The 21,832-nt window shown below is 37.5% G+C and overlaps 1 protein-coding gene across 6 annotated transcripts in view; it reads right to left on the bottom strand.

The window, feature by feature from the left end:
* Positions 1–21,832, bottom strand: part of BCAS3 (BCAS3 microtubule associated cell migration factor) — a 576,922-nt gene that overhangs the window by 309,912 nt on the left and 245,178 nt on the right. For 3 of the 6 annotated variants that reach the window (XM_065910780.1, XM_065910783.1, XM_065910782.1), the window contains exons 17-20: positions 15,512–15,556; positions 5,719–5,843; positions 3,368–3,533; positions 316–416 (exon numbers count right to left, since the gene is read on the bottom strand). In XM_065910780.1, the coding sequence (XP_065766852.1) occupies positions 316–416; positions 3,368–3,533; positions 5,719–5,843; positions 15,512–15,556 (437 nt within the window). The remainder of the gene's footprint in view (positions 1–315; positions 417–3,367; positions 3,534–5,718; positions 5,844–15,511; positions 15,557–21,832) is intronic. The other 3 variants (XM_065910781.1, XM_065910785.1, XM_065910784.1) reach the window with 1 other exon arrangement.

Genomic DNA, 21,832 nt, shown 5'->3' with positions numbered 1-21,832 from the left:
TTATGAAACTTTATTATATCCTAGAATCCTTATTTTTTTTTTTAAATTTTGAGAATACCCACCAGATACTCTCGATCAATTTATATAAAAGTAAGGGTATATGTCATGACCAGGGAACATGAACATCCAGAGGCACAATTAATGTGTGCTAAAGCTTATGAGGTATTGTATTAAATATCTTCCTTGCCTCCATCAGATTGTTTATGGCCTCTGGCCATATTACCACTGGTAATATGCATGGCTGCATTAAAAGTCAGCATTTTAAGATGAAAGCTCAAAATAGTGTATGGAAGGAAAAAATTAAGAACTACTCACAGCCAGCAAGCAGGAACTGATAATACTGCACTGCATCTGCAGCGAGGAGCAGAGGGTGGTTTGCGTTAAATGGTGGCTGCAATTCATTCCATTGAGGGGTTCTAAGGAAATAACAGAAGATTATTAAGATTCAGGCTTAATAGATGGAATATAAATCATCACTGTCACCACTTATAGACACTGATATAAACTCACACTATCATTTTAATCATTAAAATGAACTTGCTGGAGTGCTGAAACCTGAAACACAAAGCCATCTGCTTAGGAAGAATAAAAAGGTGGCAGTGAGTCATACAAATTACATAGAGTCAATATTAGTTTAATAGCAGACGACCCTCCAACATAATAGACAAGACAGTCAAACCACTGAACAGAGAGGAAGTGTGAAACTCAAATGCCACAACTAATTTTTACCTAATTTCTGACAATTGTTAGCATTTCTGACAACTGTTAGCCACCTCTATTCTTAGAATATATTTACATTTTAAAATAAAATAAAGCAGAAAATAATGGTTAAGAAAACACAGTTAATGCTAGACTTATTAAAGACCTGATTAGCATGAGTTCCAAAATAAGCCACTTATTTCAATGATGGTGCACTAATTTTAATTAGATCTGCCCACTCCTAAATAGCTTGACACATAATATATTGATCAGGTCAATCCAGTGCAGTCAAGTAGTAGGAAAGTGTGCTGGAGCCGCCAAAAATCAATACAAGAATATTTTTAAATGTCAAAAAGAGAGAGATGATTTTCATATCCATTTTTGTCTGTTTCCTTCCATACATAGCTTCCCTGATGGCTTAGACAGTAAAGAATCTGCCTAAAATGCAGGAAACACAGGTTTGATCCCTGGGTCAAGAAGATGCCCTGGAGCAGGCGATGGCAACCCACTCCAGTATTCTTGCTGGGAAATCCCATGGGCAGAGAGGCTACAGGCCGTGGGGTCTCAGAGTCAGACACAACTGAGCAACTAACACCTCCACACACATCAGGACCAATTTTCTGTCTCTCCTGTACCAGTATATACTATATGGACTAGGTTTTGTCCTGCATCTTATTTCTCCCTCTTTACACTAGATTATAAAAATTCTAATGACTATGTACTCTCAAGGAGGACTCTGATTTTAATAAACATTTTTACAGTGATGAGCCATTTTATCTTGGGGAATCACTTTATTTATTATTATTATTATTATAATATTTATTTACTTGGCTAATATTCTTAGGAGCATAATTCTTGACAGCTAAACAGTGGCAATGTCCATCAACTGATAAATGGATAAACAAAATGTGGTATATCCACATAAATCACTTGGCCATGAAAAAAGGAATGAAGTTCCGCTACATGCTTAACATCACTGGGCATTAAAAACACTGCACTAAGTGAAGGAGGTCAGACGCAACAGGTCATATTTTGTATGATTCCATTTACGTGAAATGTCCAGAGTAGGCAAATCCAAACACACGAGGTAAGCTGGTGTTGCCTAGGGCTGAAGGGGTGAAGGAAAACGGTTGGAGGAGAGTGATTGCTAACAGATACAGGGTTTCATTGGAGGGTGATGAAAACTGACTGTGGTGTTCCAGTGGTTAGGAATCCCTCTTCCAATGAAGGGGATGTGGGTTCGATCCCTGGCTCGGGAACTAAGATCCAACATGCTGCAGGGCAACCAAGCCCATGCACCAGGACAAGAGAAGCCCTCATGCCGCAACGAAGACCCGACCATCCTCAAAAAACTGACTACAGTGATGGGTGTACAACCCAGTGAAAATTCACTTAAATGACTGAATTGTATTATACACATTACATATAAATTATATCTCAATTAAAAAAGGAATGAACTATAAAAAAATGCAACAAGAGGCATTTTTGTTCAGTCACTCAGTTGCATCCAACTCTTTGCAATCCCACGGACTGCAGCATCCAGGCTAATGACTGAATTGTATTATACACATTACATATAAATTATATCTCAATTAAAAAAGGAATGAACTATAAAAAAATGCAACAAGAGGCATTTTTGTTCAGTCACTCAGTTGCATCCAACTCTTTGCAATCCCACGGACTGCAGCATCCAGGCTACCCGGTCCTTCACTACCTCCCGGAGTTTGCTCAAACTCATGTCCATTAAGTCCGTGATGGCATCCAACCATCTCATCCTCAGTCACCCCCTTCTTCTCTTGCCGTTCATCTTTCCCAGCAATGAGGGTCTTTTCCAATGAGTCAATTCTTCGAATCACGTGGCCAAGGTAATGAAGCTTCAGCTTCAGCATTAGTCTTCCCAGTGAATATTCAGGGTTGATTTTCTTTAGGATTGACTAGTTTGATCTCCTTGTAGTCCAAGGGACTCTCAAGAGTCTTTTCCAACACCATAGTTCAAAAGCATCAATTCTTTGTGCTTAGCTTTCTATATAGTCCAACTCTCACATCCATACACGACTACTGGAAAAATCACAGCTTTGACTAGACAAAAAGAGGGATAAATCAAAATAATTCTGCTGGGAGAAAGAAGACAAAAAGAATATCCACTGTGATTCTATATAAAATTTTAGAAATTAATAAACTGACCTACAGTGACAGAGAGCAGACCAGTGGTTGCCTAGGGCTCAGTGGGTGAAGTAGGAATGAAGAGGGGCAAGAGGAAAGATTATAAAGAGGCATAAGAGAATATCTGAGGTAAGGATATAATCATAATGTGGAGCTTCACAGATGGCACAGTGGTAAAAGAATCTGCTTGCAATGCACAAGATATGGAAGACACAGGTTTGACCCCTGAGTCGGGAAGATCCCCTAGAGAAGGAAATGGCAACCCACTCCAGTATTCTTGCCTGGGAAATCCCATGGACAGAGGAGCCTGGTGGGGCTACCGGCCATAGGATCACGAAGAGTTGGACATGACTTAGCAGCTAAACAACAATGTATTTATATTGTTAATCATGGTGATGTTTCACAGCTGTATACATGTGTCAAATCTTATCAAATTGTACACTTTTAATCTTTTATACCTCAACAAAGTTGAGTTTTTGTAATAAAAAATGAAAAGAGATCCTACCTGACCAGAGTCCAGCTGGCTCGGGGAGATGTCATCATTTCCAGCGGGGTGTCATCGCTGACCTTGGGGGCGGTGCTTAGCGGCCGTGGCTCCAGCACGTGCTCCACTAAGGTCCCGTAGCAGCTGATAATGTAGAGGGACTCAACCACGACTTGCTTGGACTGATCTACAAACAGAAAGACAGACGCTGGATATGTGATAATGGCATAAAAGGACAAGAGCTTCATTTTTACAAGTTACTGACCCTTCAATCTATTCCTGAGGGTGGCTGCGAAAGTAAGAAGGCAGAAACTTTTTCACATGGTGCCCGCTCCTTGTCTAAAGGTTATCTCTTATAAGTAGATGCTAATAAATATGAAGGGCTTCTTCGATGACTCAGCAGGTAAAGAATACATCTGCAATGCAAGAGACGCATGAGATGCAGGTTCGATAGCTGGGTCAGGAAGATGCCCTGGAGGTGGAAATGGCAACCCACTCCAGTATTCTTGCCTGGCAAATCCCATGGAGAGAAGCCTGGTGGGCTACAGTCCATGGAGTCTCAAAGAGTCGGATATGACTTAGCGTCTGAGCACAACAACAATGAACATGAAAAGGTCTTTGCTATCAAAATATTTTTAAATCTTTAAGCAATTTATTTCAAGAATGACACAAATATATTCAAAATTCTAGTATGCTGAAACAATATTATACAATCTTTTGCATTTGCCTACAGTATAGTAATTTGTCCCACAGCATGCAAAATGAATACCAGGTGAGAGAGGGAAGGACTGACAGAAAAGGAACCCTGTAGGGACTAAGGTTTAGTTATATCGGAGGTACCAACTCAACTGCATGAGAGACTGTCTGCCTGTATCAGCCGAACTTCTCACATACTCCCTCTCGGAAAAGTTTCTCCTTTAAATTTCTGGATTAAAACAAACAAACAATGAAAAACAGGAGCAAGTCCTCCTCCCCCAAAGCTTCTTCGTTCCTCTCGGTGGGCTCACTGGCCCCCACAGTGAACGAAGAGTAGTCATGCTTTGAGGTCAGGTGCTGAGTATGGATCTAATCAAATGACTTTATAACAAGCACACATGTCCTCAGTACCAAGACAGGTTTAGTCCTCTATCTTGGGTTTTAAAGTAAACCTAGGAGCACATAAAATCCCTCATGAGTGCTGGGTGGGTCACCTATCTCTCTGCCAAAGGACTCAATTACAGCTGATTTGAGAACATGGCCAATGACCAGTCAGTGGGACACAAAGGAGTAGCAAGCTAAAAGGGTAATCAGAACAGAAGCGAGAAGCATTTGAAATGGAGCTTCACAGAGGGTTTAACTAGCAACAAAAAGTCATTTCGATAGCATCATTAAAGCAAAGGAGGTAACAAAAAAAAATAAAGATGGGATAAGAAAATGGAAGGCTTGCCTACTCCACTGTATCCTCGCCCGCTTAGGTAAAGAGCCTGCTGTGCCTGGGATCCTATTTCCAAGGAAGGGGCCACGGAAAGGCGATAACGAGGGAAAGAGCTGATGTCTGACTGCCAGTATTAAGCGTCAAGGACAGCCGTTTTGCCAAGAACAATACAGCCTGTGGAACTCATCAGAAGAGGGCTTCACTAACAATTCAGTTTCTGACCTACTTCAATAGGATCACAATAATAAGAGGAAAATTTTAACTTTCAAAATGAAACACTTGGTCCAGGAAAGTAGGCACTCTTTTCTACATAAGAACAATAAGGGATCATAAACAGTATTTCTGTAAGCTGATTCTGGTGGTCAAAGAAGGGATTTAAAAAAACAACAATACTATATAAGTTCAAAGGGACACTGGTTACCATAAAAGACGATTCTTATTTCTGAGTGGGAGCCTGCTTTTATATCTTAATTTATAACATGGCAGAGCTGTTGTTGATTATTCTTAGCGATGTATCAGAAAATCTGGATTCAAACTGATACCACTGCCTACTAACTAACATTTTCAGCTAAATTACTTAAACTCACTAAACTCAAATTCTTCATCTCTAAAATAGGCATAACAGCATTTTTCCTCTCTACACTTCATAGACAATGGCATGAAAATTGTTTGAGAAGAATGTAAAAGCTACATATAACGATATGGACTGACAACTTTGAGGTCACCTGTGTATTGTCACCAACAAAACAAAAACACTCAGTGGGCAATTTATTTCACATTTATAGTGAGAGGACAGCCTTTCCTGTTGACGAGACTTGAGTGGTTTAGGAAAGACAATGCTGAGTGGGGGGGGAAACTCTATTATTGGGCTGAAGCTTATTCAAAGAGAACTACTATGAGTTTTCTTCAAGAACACAAATTACATATGGTTAAGTTTAACTTCAGTAAAAACACATACCTTTTTCTCTTTTCAGACCTGCATTATTTGCAAACCACGATCGGGATGTCCCAAACGTTGCTGCCACACAAAATTCTCCGCCCATTGATTTGCTTGGTGAAATTTGTGGAGGTGGTTTAACTTTGCTTAAAAGATAAAATGATAGAAAAAAAAATTACCAAGATGAAATCACAGTCCTCAAGATAATGACATATTTCCCTTAAAATTCTGCCCCATGTAGACATGCATTTTGCCTTAAGGAGAACTGGAGGTTGTGAGACTGTGATCGGCAGCAAAACTAGTTCAAAGTTCCAGGGTATTATCAGAATAGCAACTTATAAGACCAAGAAGAATTGACTTCTTTTTGAAGAATGTGCTGCTAAAATCCAAGTCAACTTATTTGAAGTGGGTAGTATTTCCCTGGATATTTCAGAGTGGAACAATAAAACCAGCATAAACTTCTCATAACAATAGAATAGCTTATCATTTCATCTTAAATATAAAACATGAGACTGACAATACAGTTGAGTGGAGACAGCATGTATGAAAACACGAGATGATACAGAATGGAACTCTGACAATGCTCGCAGCCGCATGCGATGTATGGTTAGGCAACGTCTGGGGAGGAGATCTAACGATCTAATGCAATTATAATCACTGATCTTCCTATTCTTACTTTTTCTTTGTGGATTTGTGAAATGAGGTCTATTTTTGTTCTGTTTCTTCTAATGTTTAAGAATGCATTAAGTAACTTCTGCTACTTCAGGAAACTACCATAGAAAAGTACAAGCTTTCCTCTGTTTTCCCCAAATCAGCTTCCAGCTTCTAGTACAATCAACTTCTGATAACAACCTATTGTCTTCTTTCCATCCTGTATCGCTTCTCTACAGTCTGCCCCAAAGTTCCTTAGCAATTTCACCAGGGACCAGTCTCCAATGTCAAATGACGTTATTTCTACTTTCCTTTGCTCATTATCCTTTATCTCTTTGTCTTTTAAAGAAGTAAGGTTAGATGGAGAAAGATTGGGTTTTGGGGGTCAGGTAAAAGCATGAATCTGAATCCCAGGTACAAAAGCACCTGTGTGAATTTCACTTAAGTTACTTAACCTCTCAGAGCTCATGCAACTAATATATAAAACAGAAAGATGGTAATGCCTACCTTGTAGGGTTATTTTAAGGATTACCATATTACACATGTACTCAAAGTGTGGACCCTGGCACTGAGAAGTTCTTAGACATGCAAATAATCTTCAAGCCATGCCCCACTCTGACAATCTGTTTTAACAAACCCTCCAGGAGATTCTGGCAACTGCTCAGGTTTAAGAACCACTGATTTTATAATGTGCAGAAAGCACTCAGGGCAGTGTCTTCCCGTATCTTAGTTCTTAATGCTAACTATCTCCTATATAGCACACAGTCTTCAACTAGGTTTTTAAAAGATCAGACTTCAGTTTGGTAATCTCAGTTTCCAGGTGTTACGACACCTGAAACAACATCTCACATATCTGATTTCCTGAGCCTTCTGTTTTGATGTCTTCCTGGTAGGGAGAGCAAAATGTCTGGATCAGAAGCCACTCTGCTTGGTCCTTTTGGTGTCTGTCTTTGACAAAATCCATACGAGGCACCTTGTCATATATGAAAAGGCCTCTTCTTTCCACCATTAACATTTTCTAAACACTCCAAGTTATTATCCATAAAAATCACATCCATGCCTAAAACACCAAAGACTTCTACTGACAGGGCATAAAATAATAGTTCTGTGTGTGTGTGTCAAGATTCTGTGATAAAATGAATGTTTCCACCAACAATTTCATATCTTTGCTGCATTTGCCACAGCGGCAACGTTGCTGTTGCTGTTCAGTCGCTCGGTCGTGTCCGACTCTTTGCGACCCCAGGGACTGCAGCATTCCAGGCCTCTGTCCGTCACTGTCTCCCAGAGTTGGCTCAAATTCATGTCCACTGAGCTGGTGATACTATATAACCTCCTCACGGTCTGCCACCCTCTTCTCCTTCAGCCTTCGATCTTTCCCAGCATAGGACCTTTTCCAATGAGTTGGCTCTTCACATCAGGTGGCCAAAGTATTGGAGCTTCAGCTTCAGCATCAGTCCTTGCAAGAGTACTCAGGGTTAATTTCCTTTAGGACTGACTGGTCTGACCTCCCTGCAATCCAAGGGACTCTCAAGAGTCTCCTCCAGCACCATAATTTGAAAGCATCAGTTCTTCGGTGCTCAGCCTTCTTTATGGTCTAACTCTCATATCCATACATGATTACTGGGAAAATCATAACTTTATTTTATTTATTTATTTATTTTTTAAAAGCCATAACTTTAACTACATGGACCTTTGTCAGCAAAGTGATGCCTCTGCTTTTTAAAACGCTGCCTAGGGTTGTCATAACTTTTCTTCCAAGGAGGAAGTATCTTTTAATTTCATGGCTGCAGTCACCACCTGCAGTGATTTTGGAGCCCCCAAAAATAAAATCTGTCACTGCTTCCACTTTTTTCCCATCTATTTGCCATGAATTGATGGGACTGAATACTCTTAGTTTTTTGAAAGCTGAGTTTTAAGCCAAATTTTTCACTCTCCTCTTTCACCCTCATCAAGAAGCACTTGAGCTCCTCGGTGCTTCAGTTCCTCTTTGCTTTCTGCCATCAGGTAGTATCATCTGCATATCAAAGGTAGTTGATATTTCCCCCGGCAATCTTGATTCCAAGTTTGTGATTTATCCAGCCTGGCATTTTGCATGATGTACTTACTGTGCATATAAGTTAAATAAACAAGGTGACAGTATACAGCCTTGATGTACTTTTCCAATTCTGAACCAGCCCATTGTTCCATGTCCAGTTCTAACTGTTGCTTCTTGACCTGCATACGGGCCTTTTAGGAGGCAGGTAAGGTGGTTTGGTATTCCCAACTCTTTAAGAATTTTCCACAGTTTGTTGTGATCCACATACTCAAAGGCTTTCATGTAGTCAATGAAGAAGTAGATGTTTCTCTGGAACTCTCTTGCTTTTTCTATGATCCAATGGACGTTCGCAATTTGATCTCTGGTTCCTCTGCCTTTCCTAAATCCAGCTGACATATGTGGAAGTTCTTGGTTCACATACTGTTGAAGCCTGGCTTGAAGGATTTTGAGCATTACCTTGCTAGCATGTGAAATGAGCGCAACTGTACGGTAGTTTGAACATCCTTTGGCATTGCCCTTCTTTGGGACTAGAATGAAAACTGACTTTCTTCCAGACCTGTGGCCATTGCTGAGTTTTCCAAATTTGCTGGTATGTTGACTGCAGCATTTTAACAGCAACATCTTTTAGGATTTTAAATAGCTCAGTGGGAATTCCATCATCTCCACCAGCTTTGTTCATAATGTAATGCTTCCTAAGGCCCACTTGACATTACACTTCAGGATATGAGTGACCACACCATCATGGTTATCCAGGTCGTTAAGACCTTTTTTGTACAGTTCTTCTGTGTATCTCTGCCATCTCTTCTGCTTCTGTTAGGTCTTACTGTTTGTGTTTTTTATTGTGCTCTTCTTTGCATGAAATGTTCCTGTGTATCTTCAATTTTCTTGAAGTGATCCCTAGTCTTTCCATTCTACTGTTTTCCTCTTTCTTTGCATTGTTCATTTAAGAAGGCTTTCTTGTCTCTCCTTGCTATTCTCTGGAATTCTACATTCAGTTCGGTATTTCTTTCCCTTTCACCTCTGCCTTTCACTTCTCTTCTCAGCTATTTGTAAGGTTCCTTCATAGTCTTTATTTCCATTGTGTGTGTGCTCAGTCATGTCCGATTCCTTGCAACCCCATGGACTTGGATTTTCCCAGCAAGAATACTGGGGTGGATTGCCATTTCCTCCTCCAGGGGATCATCCTGACCCAGGGATCAACCCATGTCTCCTCTGTCTCCTGCATTGGCAGGTGGATTCTTTATCAAGGAGCCCTTCTTTCTTACTGAACTGCTATCAGGGAGCTCTAAGTTCTTGTAACTATTAATAGCATCTTCTAACTTCCATTGGTTAGTTTCTGGAGGCTGGAAGGCTGAGCAGAGAGGGGGAAAAAAGATTCGAGAATTTTTTTGAAAGGTGTTTCAACTGTATGACTAATTTTTAACTAGAATCACCATCAAGGAGCAATGATAGTACAAAATGTACAAATTCAAAGTTCTTTGCAAATTCCCGAAAGTTATTTTTGTTTTTGTTGTTTAAATCATGTGGTAAGCAACAAGAATGAAGCTGAAACTCCAATAGTGAAGCTGAAACTCCAACGCCACATGTTTAAATCATGTGGTAAGCAACAGGAGTGAAGACGACACTCCAATACTTTGGCCACCTGATGTGAAGAGTTCACTCATTTGAAAACACCCTGATGCTGGGAAAGATTGAAGGAGAGAGGAGAAGGGGACGACAGAGGATGAGATGGTTGGATGGCATCACCAACTCAACGGACGTGAGTTTGAGTAAACTCCGGGAGTTGGTGACGGACATGGAGGCCTGGTGTGATGCAGTCCATGAGGTCACAAAGAGTTGGACACGACTGAGCGACTGGACTGAACTGAAGCCACAAGACAGAAAACAAGCACCATGCCACTTCTTAGGAGAGTCCATGGCATCTAAGCTATGCATCCTAAATAGATTTTAAAAGTTGCTACTGGGCCAGTTGGCTACTTTTGTAATATAATAATCAATTTAGTCTTTGGTCAAGCAAATATATATTATATATGTCTACTGGCTTACAGTCTAATTATTCAACGTCAAAAGCTGAAGTCTCAGACTTCTTTAATGTTATACATACATAAGTTATATGTTATATGTTATGTTATATAACATAAGTTATACATAACTCAGTTTCTGAACACATGATTAAAATGCATCAATATAGTATCATTTTACCTAAACTCATTATTTCCTGCAGAGAATAAGTACCGTATGTTAAAATTATTCTTAAAATTACGAAAAAATTATCATTTCTATTCTTATACTTCATCATTTCTTCTTATTCTTCTGATAGGGCCTTCATAAATCACATTAGTAGAAGTTTGCATTTAATATTAAAAGTTTTTATCCCTGAAAATAACTTGCCACCTCCTGCATGACACAATGCCATGTATTGGGTACTTAGCATATTTGGTGAACATAGTCATAACAAGTTAGTTCTATCATCAATCGACCTTTGGAATGACTATGGTATTTAAGCAAAATAGAAAATTAAAATATGTGTAGTATATGTGTACAAGATTTTCAGGAAAATAGAAAAGAGATATAATCTAAAGCAAATATTATTATTATTAAAGTATTTTCTATATGAAATATCCAAAGGAAGAAAATTTAATATTGATTCAATTTCCCTTTTATATTAAAATTTTAAAAACCAAGACCAGGTAGAATATTGGGTGGAAGCAGAATTGAACTTTTCCCAATGACCCAGAATATTTCTATTGCAAAATCACCTTTTGTTGGCAGAAAGATAAAATATTGAAAAACGATACATATGTGAAAAGAATAAAACAGAAAAGTGTTAGCCTTGTAACTCATGCGTATTTATAGACTAGTGTTCCAACCATTTTAGAAAAGCACTCCAATATTAGCCTTCTTTTCTTTCCTCTTCTCAATATCTATCTCCCTTTATCTTCTGAAAGAGACTTTAAAAATTTTATTATAAGACATCTGCAAGTTGAAAACAAACGCCTCTCACTGTTTAACTAATTTACTTAATTAGTAGTTGATAGAAAAAAAAATTATGTGCATATGGGGGTCCAGAAATTCAGTTGTGTCATCATTACAAATGAATACAAAACATACTGATAGAGCTGGTGGACTCCTATCCATTAACAACTCCTGCACTATACTCTCCTGTGCCATAAACAATTCCAAGGTCAAAAATTAAATGAAAAATTTGCCTTCACTTGTGAGCAAAACATAACGGACTACAGAATGAATTCAGCCTTCACCATATCAGAAAAACATCATATTTACAAAACTTAATACAAGAGACAATGTAACCAAAAGTAATATATGATAAAAACAACAACAACAACAACAAATAAGGTGCTAAATTGAAACTCAGGATTTTAACATTTCGTCATTTATTCTGGGAGACCTAACCATCTAACCATAGAATGAGAATCATTTTTAAAGTCATCAGATGTTCTGGGGATATTAACATGATGACATCTTTAAAAATACTTACAAAGACTATTGAAGTTACCCATTGGCTCCTTCTGTATTATGTAATTCAATCAGATAAACATATTAAATTTCTCTGCTTGTTTTTTTCACCACACTCTAACCACAGACAGACCAAAAAAAAAAAAAAAGCAAGACTCTAATGATATAGGCTTTAAAATTATAGCAAAATTATATGCATCTGGATAATTTTCTATGTTCTATAAAATAGGATATAAGTGGTAAATCTGTGGATGGCATGAAAAGCAACAATGAGGCCTGGGGCCTTATTTAGGACACAAGCATGGAAAAGGGCTAAGCTGAGATAGAAGCACCGTTTCTTTCATTCCCTAAATCACAAGGGTACAGTCAATACTTCAGTTCAAATCTTAGACAATATTTATATAAGAATTACAAGCGGTGTTATACCTTGTGTTAAAGAGAAAAAGCTTTTCTTTATATTCCTCACTGTGATTAGGCTTTCAAAAGGAATTTAGAAGTTTCCCTCACTCTCAGCTTTATTTTCGAAAATAGAAACTAATAAGGAAAATGAAAGCATTTTATTTTTTAAAAAGATATTAATCGGGTATCTAAAAGTATTCTGTCACAAATTATTCTTAAAGACCTAAGAGATTTTCTTTGAACCTGGCAGATAAGATTCTCCTCTCCATATAAATCTTTCCTTCTGAAAATGAATTTATATTTTTTTCAGTAGTGTCAGAATAACTAGATTAACTTAAATTAACTATTTATAAACAGATTGAAAACTTGGCACTAATTAAAACTTTAAATATACTTTGATATGTAAATTTTAACTCTTCTTTAAAATTAACCTCATATACTATAAAGATATATTCAAATGAACTACCTTTTGTCTACACTGTTGTGCATATATTTTTTCTTTCAGTAAGAAATTCAAAGAACAGGAAAGTTTACTAGATGCAGATTAGGAAATCCATAACAACTTATTACTTATTTGTAATAGTGAAAGCAAAATTCATTTTTTAAATTTCACTGTTCTTCTTTTAAATTTTCTGCATTTAAAAAGTATATCATGTGTGTGATTCTTTTACATCATTTATACCATCATTTAAATTCCAAAATCCTAGAAAATACATAATCTTCAGAATGTATAAAATGGCTAAAGTGTTGAAGTTGGTCTGTATAGTTAACCTTCCAACAAACTTATTTGGTTGTCAGAGGAAAAGAAATTATTATAAACTGACTCATCTGAAACCACATGTATTTCAACAATTAAAACAGTTTATCAAAGAATGGAGAAATTAGCAGAAATTGTAATCGATCAAAAGTAAAATCTCAGCTAAATATAAATGTTTCAACTGAAAAATAATAAAAAATTTGTATGGAATTTATATAACATTTTAAGAGGAACTACAAAAGTTTCATATTCTTCCAAAATACAAGTCCTACCCTATACTGAAAGTCCTAAAAATTTGACGAAATAAAGAAATAACTTTATATAACATAATATTTATTCCAAAACAGTAAATAAAAACATTCTCAGGTTGAACGATAAACAACATGGAAAAATAGTAAAAACTCTTAAAACAAAGAAGCTTTTTATAAACAACATGGAAGAAGTTGTCAAATTTATATTCATTTTGCTGCCTTAATTTGAGGTTTCATTAAGATCTTAATGGGAAAAACATGCACCACCAGTAAAGAGACGTATTTTAAAGGAGGATCTTTTAGGCTAGTACAAGTGACTAAAAATGAGTTTCTTGCTAGCTAACGATAGCATCAAACAAACCACAAAGCAGTCTCCTAAAAGACAGGCAATGATTTAAAAGTCTACTATATTTCATATATCCCTTTCTTTAATCTGGCTCTTTTAATCTTGTTTCAACCTCAAATCATTTCTGGTTGACAAGTGCTTTTGCTTAAATTTGAAGAGCACATAAGCTGTTGAAGGCATGGGCTTTTCTTATTTCACATACAACATTTGTCATTCCATCTTTATGTCTACGCGAAAACTTCAAACTTTATTAACATACTAAAGCTCTTTTCTTTGTACTTAAAATGAGAAATTTACCCCGAGATGGAATTCAATTCTAAATTGAGTCTACAAAGAAATCTTGTCAAATGTTGAATCTGGCATTTAAAACTTCACTGTTTGCTACAAGCTCCTGAGTAAGATCCATGTAGTGTATTTGTTTTTGGAAGAAAATCTAGTTAACACAAAGAATGAAGATTGACTTTCAGGGAATTTTTACTCATGTATACCCTGAATTTGCTTATCACAGTTTCACAATCTGTGTACTAATTTTGATATTGCATTTTAAAGAGGAAATCTTTATGATGATTTATCACCCTATTCTAATACAATAATGAAATTTTCAGATATTCCTATTAGCGTATGAACACTGAAATTAGTTTGTGTCAAATTATTTAAGTTTCTTTTTGTCCAAGAGGAAAAAAGATTAAGACTTTTCCCTAGGGCCATAAGACAGTATGAACAGTCTCAGAAGCAGTTATGAGAATTGCACATACATGTATTCTGACTAAATTTATAAAATTTGATATAAATTGCATTAACCAAAATGTCTCTTGGGCTCATACATTCTTAGAAGCAAAACAAAACAACAAAACCATGATCTAACTTAAAGAGGCTTCTTCTCAAAACTTGAATTTCCCCCTTAAACCAGAAAAGAAATCATAGCATGGCACGTAACATTTACTGCACTCTTATTATGTGCCAGGCACTGCTCTAAGTAATTTATACATTGGTTCACTGAATCCTCATAATGAACCTATAAGGTAGGTGCTACTGGCAATTCTAATAGAAATAAGGAAACCAAGATATAGACAGACTTTAGAAAACTGTCCGAGATCATACAGGTAGTAAGTGTGTGACCTGGAATTTAAGACCTAGACAGTCTGATTCTGGAGCTCTGGCTCTTAACTATTTTGTTAAACATATTACACCAAGCTCTAAATACATTTTATTGCACATCTTTACATAAAAGTATTAAATATAGTTTCTTTTCTATGATCATCATCCTAAGACTGACAAAGTTATATTTTATGCACTCTTACATAAGAATGTAAATGAGTTATAGTGGGTAGGTGTTAATAACTCAAAATAATAAGTTATTACGGAATTTAGGAGTTGGTATGTAAAACCCAAATTTTCCCAAGTAGATCCTTAACTACCTCAACTATTCAAAACAGAACTGACTCTTTTTCCTTTGGTACCAAATAAAATGCAGTAAAAATTTATAGGGTATTTTTGGTATAACTTAAATATATTTATATTTCAATATAAATCATGTCTTCAGCAGTTCAGCATGTCATATAGGGAGTTTCTATCTTCTAGCACTATAATACTAAAAGCTTTAAATGTGGGTGTTGGCCATGTCTTATATACCAGAGTTAATATGAGAGAATTCTTCGCCTTTCTTTTTTTTAAAAATATTATTCTATGATTTTTTTTTAATGTGAATTTTCAAGAAATGAAATGAAACCAAGAAAACTAATCTTTTCAAGCTTAAATACCAACATCTACCAATGACTCAGTAATTCGGTGCATCTATCTGTGATCAGGCCATGCAACTGAAAACAAAGTACAAAACAGAGTCACTTTCGGAGAGTACAGCAAATGAATTAGGCATGCGGGACTGAACTGAGACTCACCATGGAGCTTTTATGGAAAAACACCCCGCTCCAAACAGATAAGGCCTTCATGGAAAAGGGGGGAAAATGCACAAAAAATATTAGAGGAAAATTCATTTTAAAATATTAACAAATACATGTTGATCATACTGTTAAAAGAGTATGGATTAAATAGCTAAAAAAAAATTAGTAATCGTTTGTAATTCTGCTGTCAGTACTAACAAGTCTGATATAACAGTTGCGCAGAAGGATGTGTAGTAACAAGTCCCTTCATCTTCATAAGGTTACAGATTGCAAAATGCTCTGTTTCTCCCCCTTTTCTGGAGCACCCCTGTAGGGTTCCTAAGGTAAAATAAAATTTACTTCAGAAGCCCTTTAAAACAAAGTACAAGTTAAATGGAATAACTGGATGGAGAAAAGAGTGGAACCAGTAGCAACACATGTGTGGTTGTGCGACACGAAATGTTTAACACTAGTGAAAGAGGGCTTAATAAAAATTTGATAAGCATTGTTGCTGTTCACCAGTTGTCTCAGAGCCACAGAAAGTAACGTATTTTCTAAGCTGCTTAATTACAGTAAGTTGTACTGCATACTGCTGGTCAAAGGAACTAACACTAAATACAAGTCTGTGGTATGATTTACTTCCATTTTAGGGCCACATTCCAGGAAATCAGCATTTCTCTTAATAATGACAGAAGAGGTTAGCTTCCCCTACCAGGCTAGGTTGGAATAGAGGAAACTAAAGCCACAATTGCTTGTTTTAAATATAGCTGGGGATACAAAGGCAGACTTCCATGTTACATATTTCTTCTTAATATTCTGTTCATAGCATTTAGGACATGCTATGCATACTTGCACAGAAAGAAGACTGACTTAATTATATCCAGAACAAAATACTGTTGTTGCATCTAACATTTGGAAGGAAGACATAACAAACTGAGGAAGAAAGAGCACTGCATAACTTGGTAATTCTCTTCTTCAACTTTGGTGCCAAGAACATTAAAAAAGAAAACTCATGCTAATTAGCATCAATCTCCCAGTGAAGTGGCCACACAACACTGGGTACAGTTCTGAGGACTGAAGTGCAGAAGATACGAAGAAGAGAACAGAAAAGCAAGAGACTATTAATATTAGAAGAAACTGAATTGGAAGACAGACATGTTAGAAAAGAAAACTTGACAGATGATTCAAATACAAAGCAAGGAAATCTCTCCCACACTTAATGATAAGACCACAATCAGAGATGTGATTTCATCACTCACATCTAAAACAATGCATTTCAAAATTGTTTTGAGCGTGACCCATGGAAATATGCAGTTGGCCCTCCGTATCCAGAGGGCTCATATCTACAACCAACCGCAGATCAAAAATATTCAGAAAAAAAAAATTCCAGGAAGTTCCAAAAGGTAAAACTTACTACGGACCAGCAACTATTTACAACTTAGAAAAGATTTAAAGCATATGCATAGATGTGTGTAGGTTATGCAAATACTAGGTTATTTCATATAAGGAACTTGACCATCCACAGATTTCAGCACAGAGTGGGAACCGATCCCCCTCGGATACCAAGGGATAAATGTACTGAAGTATAAGCTCATATGTACTTGAACACAGCAAACTGAAATAATTTAATGAATATGAGGGGTTTTGTTTGTAATCAACTTTACTATTTCCATTTCAATGTTTTATAAACATTAATTCTGAGATTTAGTTACAGTGATGATGAATGCATATTATGACACGGTAGGTAGGTCTGGGTGGGACCTTCAATTTTCAATTTCTAACAAGCTCCTAGATAATACAAGGATGTTAAGTTTGAAGAACCAGAAGCAAAATTACATTTTATTATATTCTATTTCATTAATGAAAAAAAAGTTAGCTATGACTCCCCTGTCCATTGATTTCATGATTCACTGATTACATCAGAAACAAAAGGTTACTGGAACTCATCCTGCACTTTGACCAACACCAATTTAAATAACTGTGACCACGTGAAGACACCAATCTCTCAATGCCACTGTGATGCCATGAAATAATGATCAGAAAATGGAAGGTTCAAAACATTTCCACATGCCCACAAGTGAAAGTGAAAGTTGCTCAGTCGTGTCCAAATCTGCGACCCCATGGAACTCTCCAGGCCAGAATACTGGAGTGGGTAGCCTTTCCCTTCTCCAGGGGATCTTCCCAACTCAGAGATTGAACTCAGGGCTCCTGCATTGCAGGCAGATTCTTTACCAGCTGAGCCACAAGGGAAGCCCAAGAATATTGGAGTGAGTAGCTATCCCTTCTCCAGCAGATATTCTTGATCCAGGAATCGAAGTGGGGTCTCCTGCATTGTAGGTGGGTTCTTTACCAAAGATACTGCCTAAATGAAGAAGTTATCATTGACACATACTGTCCAACTTCTTCTCATTTTCTTCCTTAGGCAGACACCTGAATTCAAACAATTCTGACAGAAACATTTGTGATCTGAAATGTCTGGGCATGAGTAGCTGTTTCGCATAGATTGTACAGAAGCTGGACAAGTCTCCCACCTCATTCTAGATATCAGAATACAGGGTTCCCAATGGAACCTGGTTATCCATTTAAAATACAGCAGTGTATACATGTCCATCCCAAACTCCCTAACTATGCCTGCTCAATGTTATGAGGCAGCCTGGACTGAAGGGAGTTTGGGGAAAAATGGATACATGTGTATGTATGGCTAAGTACTTTTGCTCTCCACCTAAAGCCATCACAACATTGTCAATCAGCTATACTCCAATACAAAATAAAAAGTTAAAAAAAAAACCCCAAACATCAGAATAATGCTGATTCATTGCAAATAACTTAAAAGTTTTATCTTAGTCCTTTATGCCTTAAATGGCTTCTGAGTGACCCCCAAAATCAAACAAACAAAAATGAAACAAAACTTTAAGTTTCTACAGTTCAAAAGACCAGTGGATGGTCCCACCTACAGAACCAGTAAATACCTTTTTCCAAGTTTAAATTTCCTTATGTATAAAAAGTAACATATTAGCCAAACAAATTAAACACTTTTTTTTTAATCTGCTAGATTCTCCTTCCCAGGCAATAGCAGCATGTTACCAACAAGATTCCCACAACCTCACAATCGCAAACAGCACTGTTAACTCCCCCTCTCTGGACACTGCAATAAACAGGCATGCGCTGCGCAGCAGCATGGTCAAGCTTAAAGACAACACAGCTCTCGCTATTCACAGTATAACTCAGCTGTATGCATCAAAAGTTACCCTTCTTCGGCCAAATAAGAACCTACAGACTGGCCCAGCTCAAGGAGAAGACAGGGGATGGGGGAAACAGGGTGAGGACCCACTTTCTGGCATAGTCCCAATCTATACTCACCCAGCTCTTACCCGCTCCTACAAACTGGATCTCTGCCACATACATGGAAAAGAAGACCCATAAACACCAAAGAATTACAGTGACTGATGTAATCACTGACTTGGTATGGCTAGTGTCAGCTGTTCTTTTGAAATGTGCCCGCCTCATCTTTTCTCAGTAGTGAAAGAATGAAAATAAAAAGTCACAAAGGCCAAGTCCATGATCCAGCTGTCTTCACCTATGGCTTTCCCCTCCCCGCCAAAATCCCGCAGCTGTAGTTTTACAAGGGGTGGTTTGAAGGAGGAAGAGAGCATGTGAGTCAGAGTGTATGCTGAATCAAAATGGTCTGTATTAACAAATGCAACTCAAATTATCATATTCAGGTATTAAGAATTCATGTATTTTCCGAGCACTATTAAGTTTCAGCAGGTTGAGCAATCCTGCCATGTAAAACTATCCACTTAGTCATGATTATGTCCTTTTGAAGCTGAATTCTGACTGAAAAACATTAGGGTTGGCTAAGAGACTAAAAATCAGAAATACTAATCCAGCGTAAAGTGACACTGCCATTGGTTTTCAAAGGGTTTCTTCTGGAGATTCTCAGAAGGCAAGAAAGAACTGGGCTTTACATCAAATCACCGTGTGCCTGCGTGCTAAGTCACTTCAATTGTGTCCAATTCTTTTTGACCCCATGGACTGTAGTCCACCAGGCTCCTCTGTCCATGGGTTTCTCCAGGCAAGAATACTGGAGTGGGTTGCTACGCCCTCCTCCAGGGGATCTTCCCAACCCAGGGATCGAACTCATGTCTTTTATGTCTCCTAAATTGGCAGGTGGGTTTCTTTACCACTAGTGCTACCTGGGAGGTCCCATATCAAATCATTAATACTATGCAACTCTTTAAACTGATTCATTTTTTTAAAGGCCACACAGTACCACAAAAGCTTTGGTCTTCCTAGCTGAAAATAAGACTAATGTAAAGACTGTTCAAATGTTAAGAGGGAAATAAAATCAGATTTTATTTGAACATGGTAAAACCCTTTATAACCTGACTCTGGTGCTAAAAGGCAGTAATAATAATTAGATTTCACCATCTTCAGAGTTAAAGAATAGTTGGCATCTAAAAAGCAGCGAAGGAAGGAGAGGGTGGGATGAACTGAGAGAGTAGCAGTGACATATATACACTACCATGTATAAAAGAGACAGCTAGTGGGAACTTGCTATATAAGACAGGAAGCTTGGCTTCAAGCTCTGGGCTCTGTGATGACCTAGATGGATGGAACAGGGGTGTCGAAGGGAGGCCCGAGAGAGGGGAGATACATATATATATATGTGTGTGTGTGTGTATATATATATAGCCCCATATATATATATGTATACTTATAGCTGACTGACACTGTTGTACAACAGAAACGAATACAACATTGTAAAGCAATTACTCTCCAATTAAAAATAAACAAAAAATTTTTAAAAACATATTCTGAAAGTTCCAGTTTCCAACTAATCATGTCCTATGAGAATTCAAGCACTGTCACTTAACAGACACAAAAAGAATGAGCCCATATAAATATTAAACACACTGAACAGAGAAAGGGCTATACGACACCATGTGTAAAATAGTAAAGAAAAGTCATATAGTCCAACACCACATTTCAGGAACCCCAATGACTCTGCTACACTCTACACTCCCGTGTTAAACAGTAACTTTGATGGCCTCACATTCCCCATGTGCATACAAGCAAGTTAGTCCTCACATCATTTTCAAGTATTACTCTAAATTTTTCACTCATTTAACTACTAAAGAGACCTATGGCACTACTGGCTCTCAAATTATTGCTCTGAAGGCAAATTCAAGCTGAAATATACAGGCGAATTTTCTAATCTGAGATGTATTCAACATGCAAATTTAAATTATAAGATCAAGATTTTCATCAGAAAAAGCTCTCATGTTCAATTTCCGCCAGATGTGGCAGAAGAGAGACTAGAATAACACACATAGATTTCCAAATTTCCATAGACAATAATGCTTGCTGACCTTAATACATTATACAGGAGACTTAATCTCCTCCCCACTCCCACTCCCCCAAATTCATAGATTTATGGTAAAAGGGAATAAAGTATGGAGTGGCTTAAGTACTCTATTGACTTAGTACAAAAACTGGAAACTCAAACTGTGCATGTATATTGCACATGTAGACACATCCATCCTAATGAAAATATACATTGCCAGTTATTTTATATCTGGAATGAAATATTTATAGCTTAGTTATCAAGAAATAATACATAGATAAGAAAGGACTAGGAAGTGGAGAATTGCCATTTGGACTACAAGGAGATCAAACCAGTCAATCCTAAAGGAAATCAACCCTGAATGTTCACTGGAAGAACTGATGCTGATGCTGAAGTTCCGTTACTTTGGCCACCTGATGCAAAGAGCCAACTCACGGGAACAGACTCTGATGCTCGGAAAAACTGAACGCAAAAGGAGAAGAGGGCGGCAGAGGATCAGATGGTTAGACAGCATCACCAACTCAATGGATCTGAGTTTGAGCAAACTCTGGGAGATAGTGAAGGACAGGGGAGCCTGGCATGTTGCAGTCCAATGGGTCACAGAGTTGACCATGACTCTCTTTGTGTGGGACACAACTAAGAGACTGAAAAACCACCACCACTGGAACTGGGCGGGGGGAGGGGTGTCTTTTTCCAAATCTTTCCCATTTAACTCTTCAAACTTCACCTATAAGATTTGAGGCTTAGGTCAAAGTGTCTAAATAGGCCAAGGCAGACCAAAGTGAATTAGAGAGAGGAGCAGACCTTCCTCAAGGACTATATGCCAATGTCAGTTACTCACTTAGCAAACCCTGATGGCTGATTTGGTCTACAAATTTCAACTGGAGATAATCAAATAAATGCTATTAAATGCTTCCATTTCTAAAGAACAATCATCTGTGTTTCCTAAATGGAGCTCCTGTGAAGCACTGGCCTAGGGAACAGCAATTGAA

This window comes from Muntiacus reevesi, chromosome 18, assembly GCF_963930625.1.
Source record: "Muntiacus reevesi chromosome 18, mMunRee1.1, whole genome shotgun sequence".
NCBI lineage: Eukaryota > Metazoa > Chordata > Mammalia > Artiodactyla > Cervidae > Muntiacus > Muntiacus reevesi.
The sequence above is the reverse complement of the archived record's forward strand: the minus strand, read 5'-3'. Positions and strand labels throughout refer to the sequence as shown.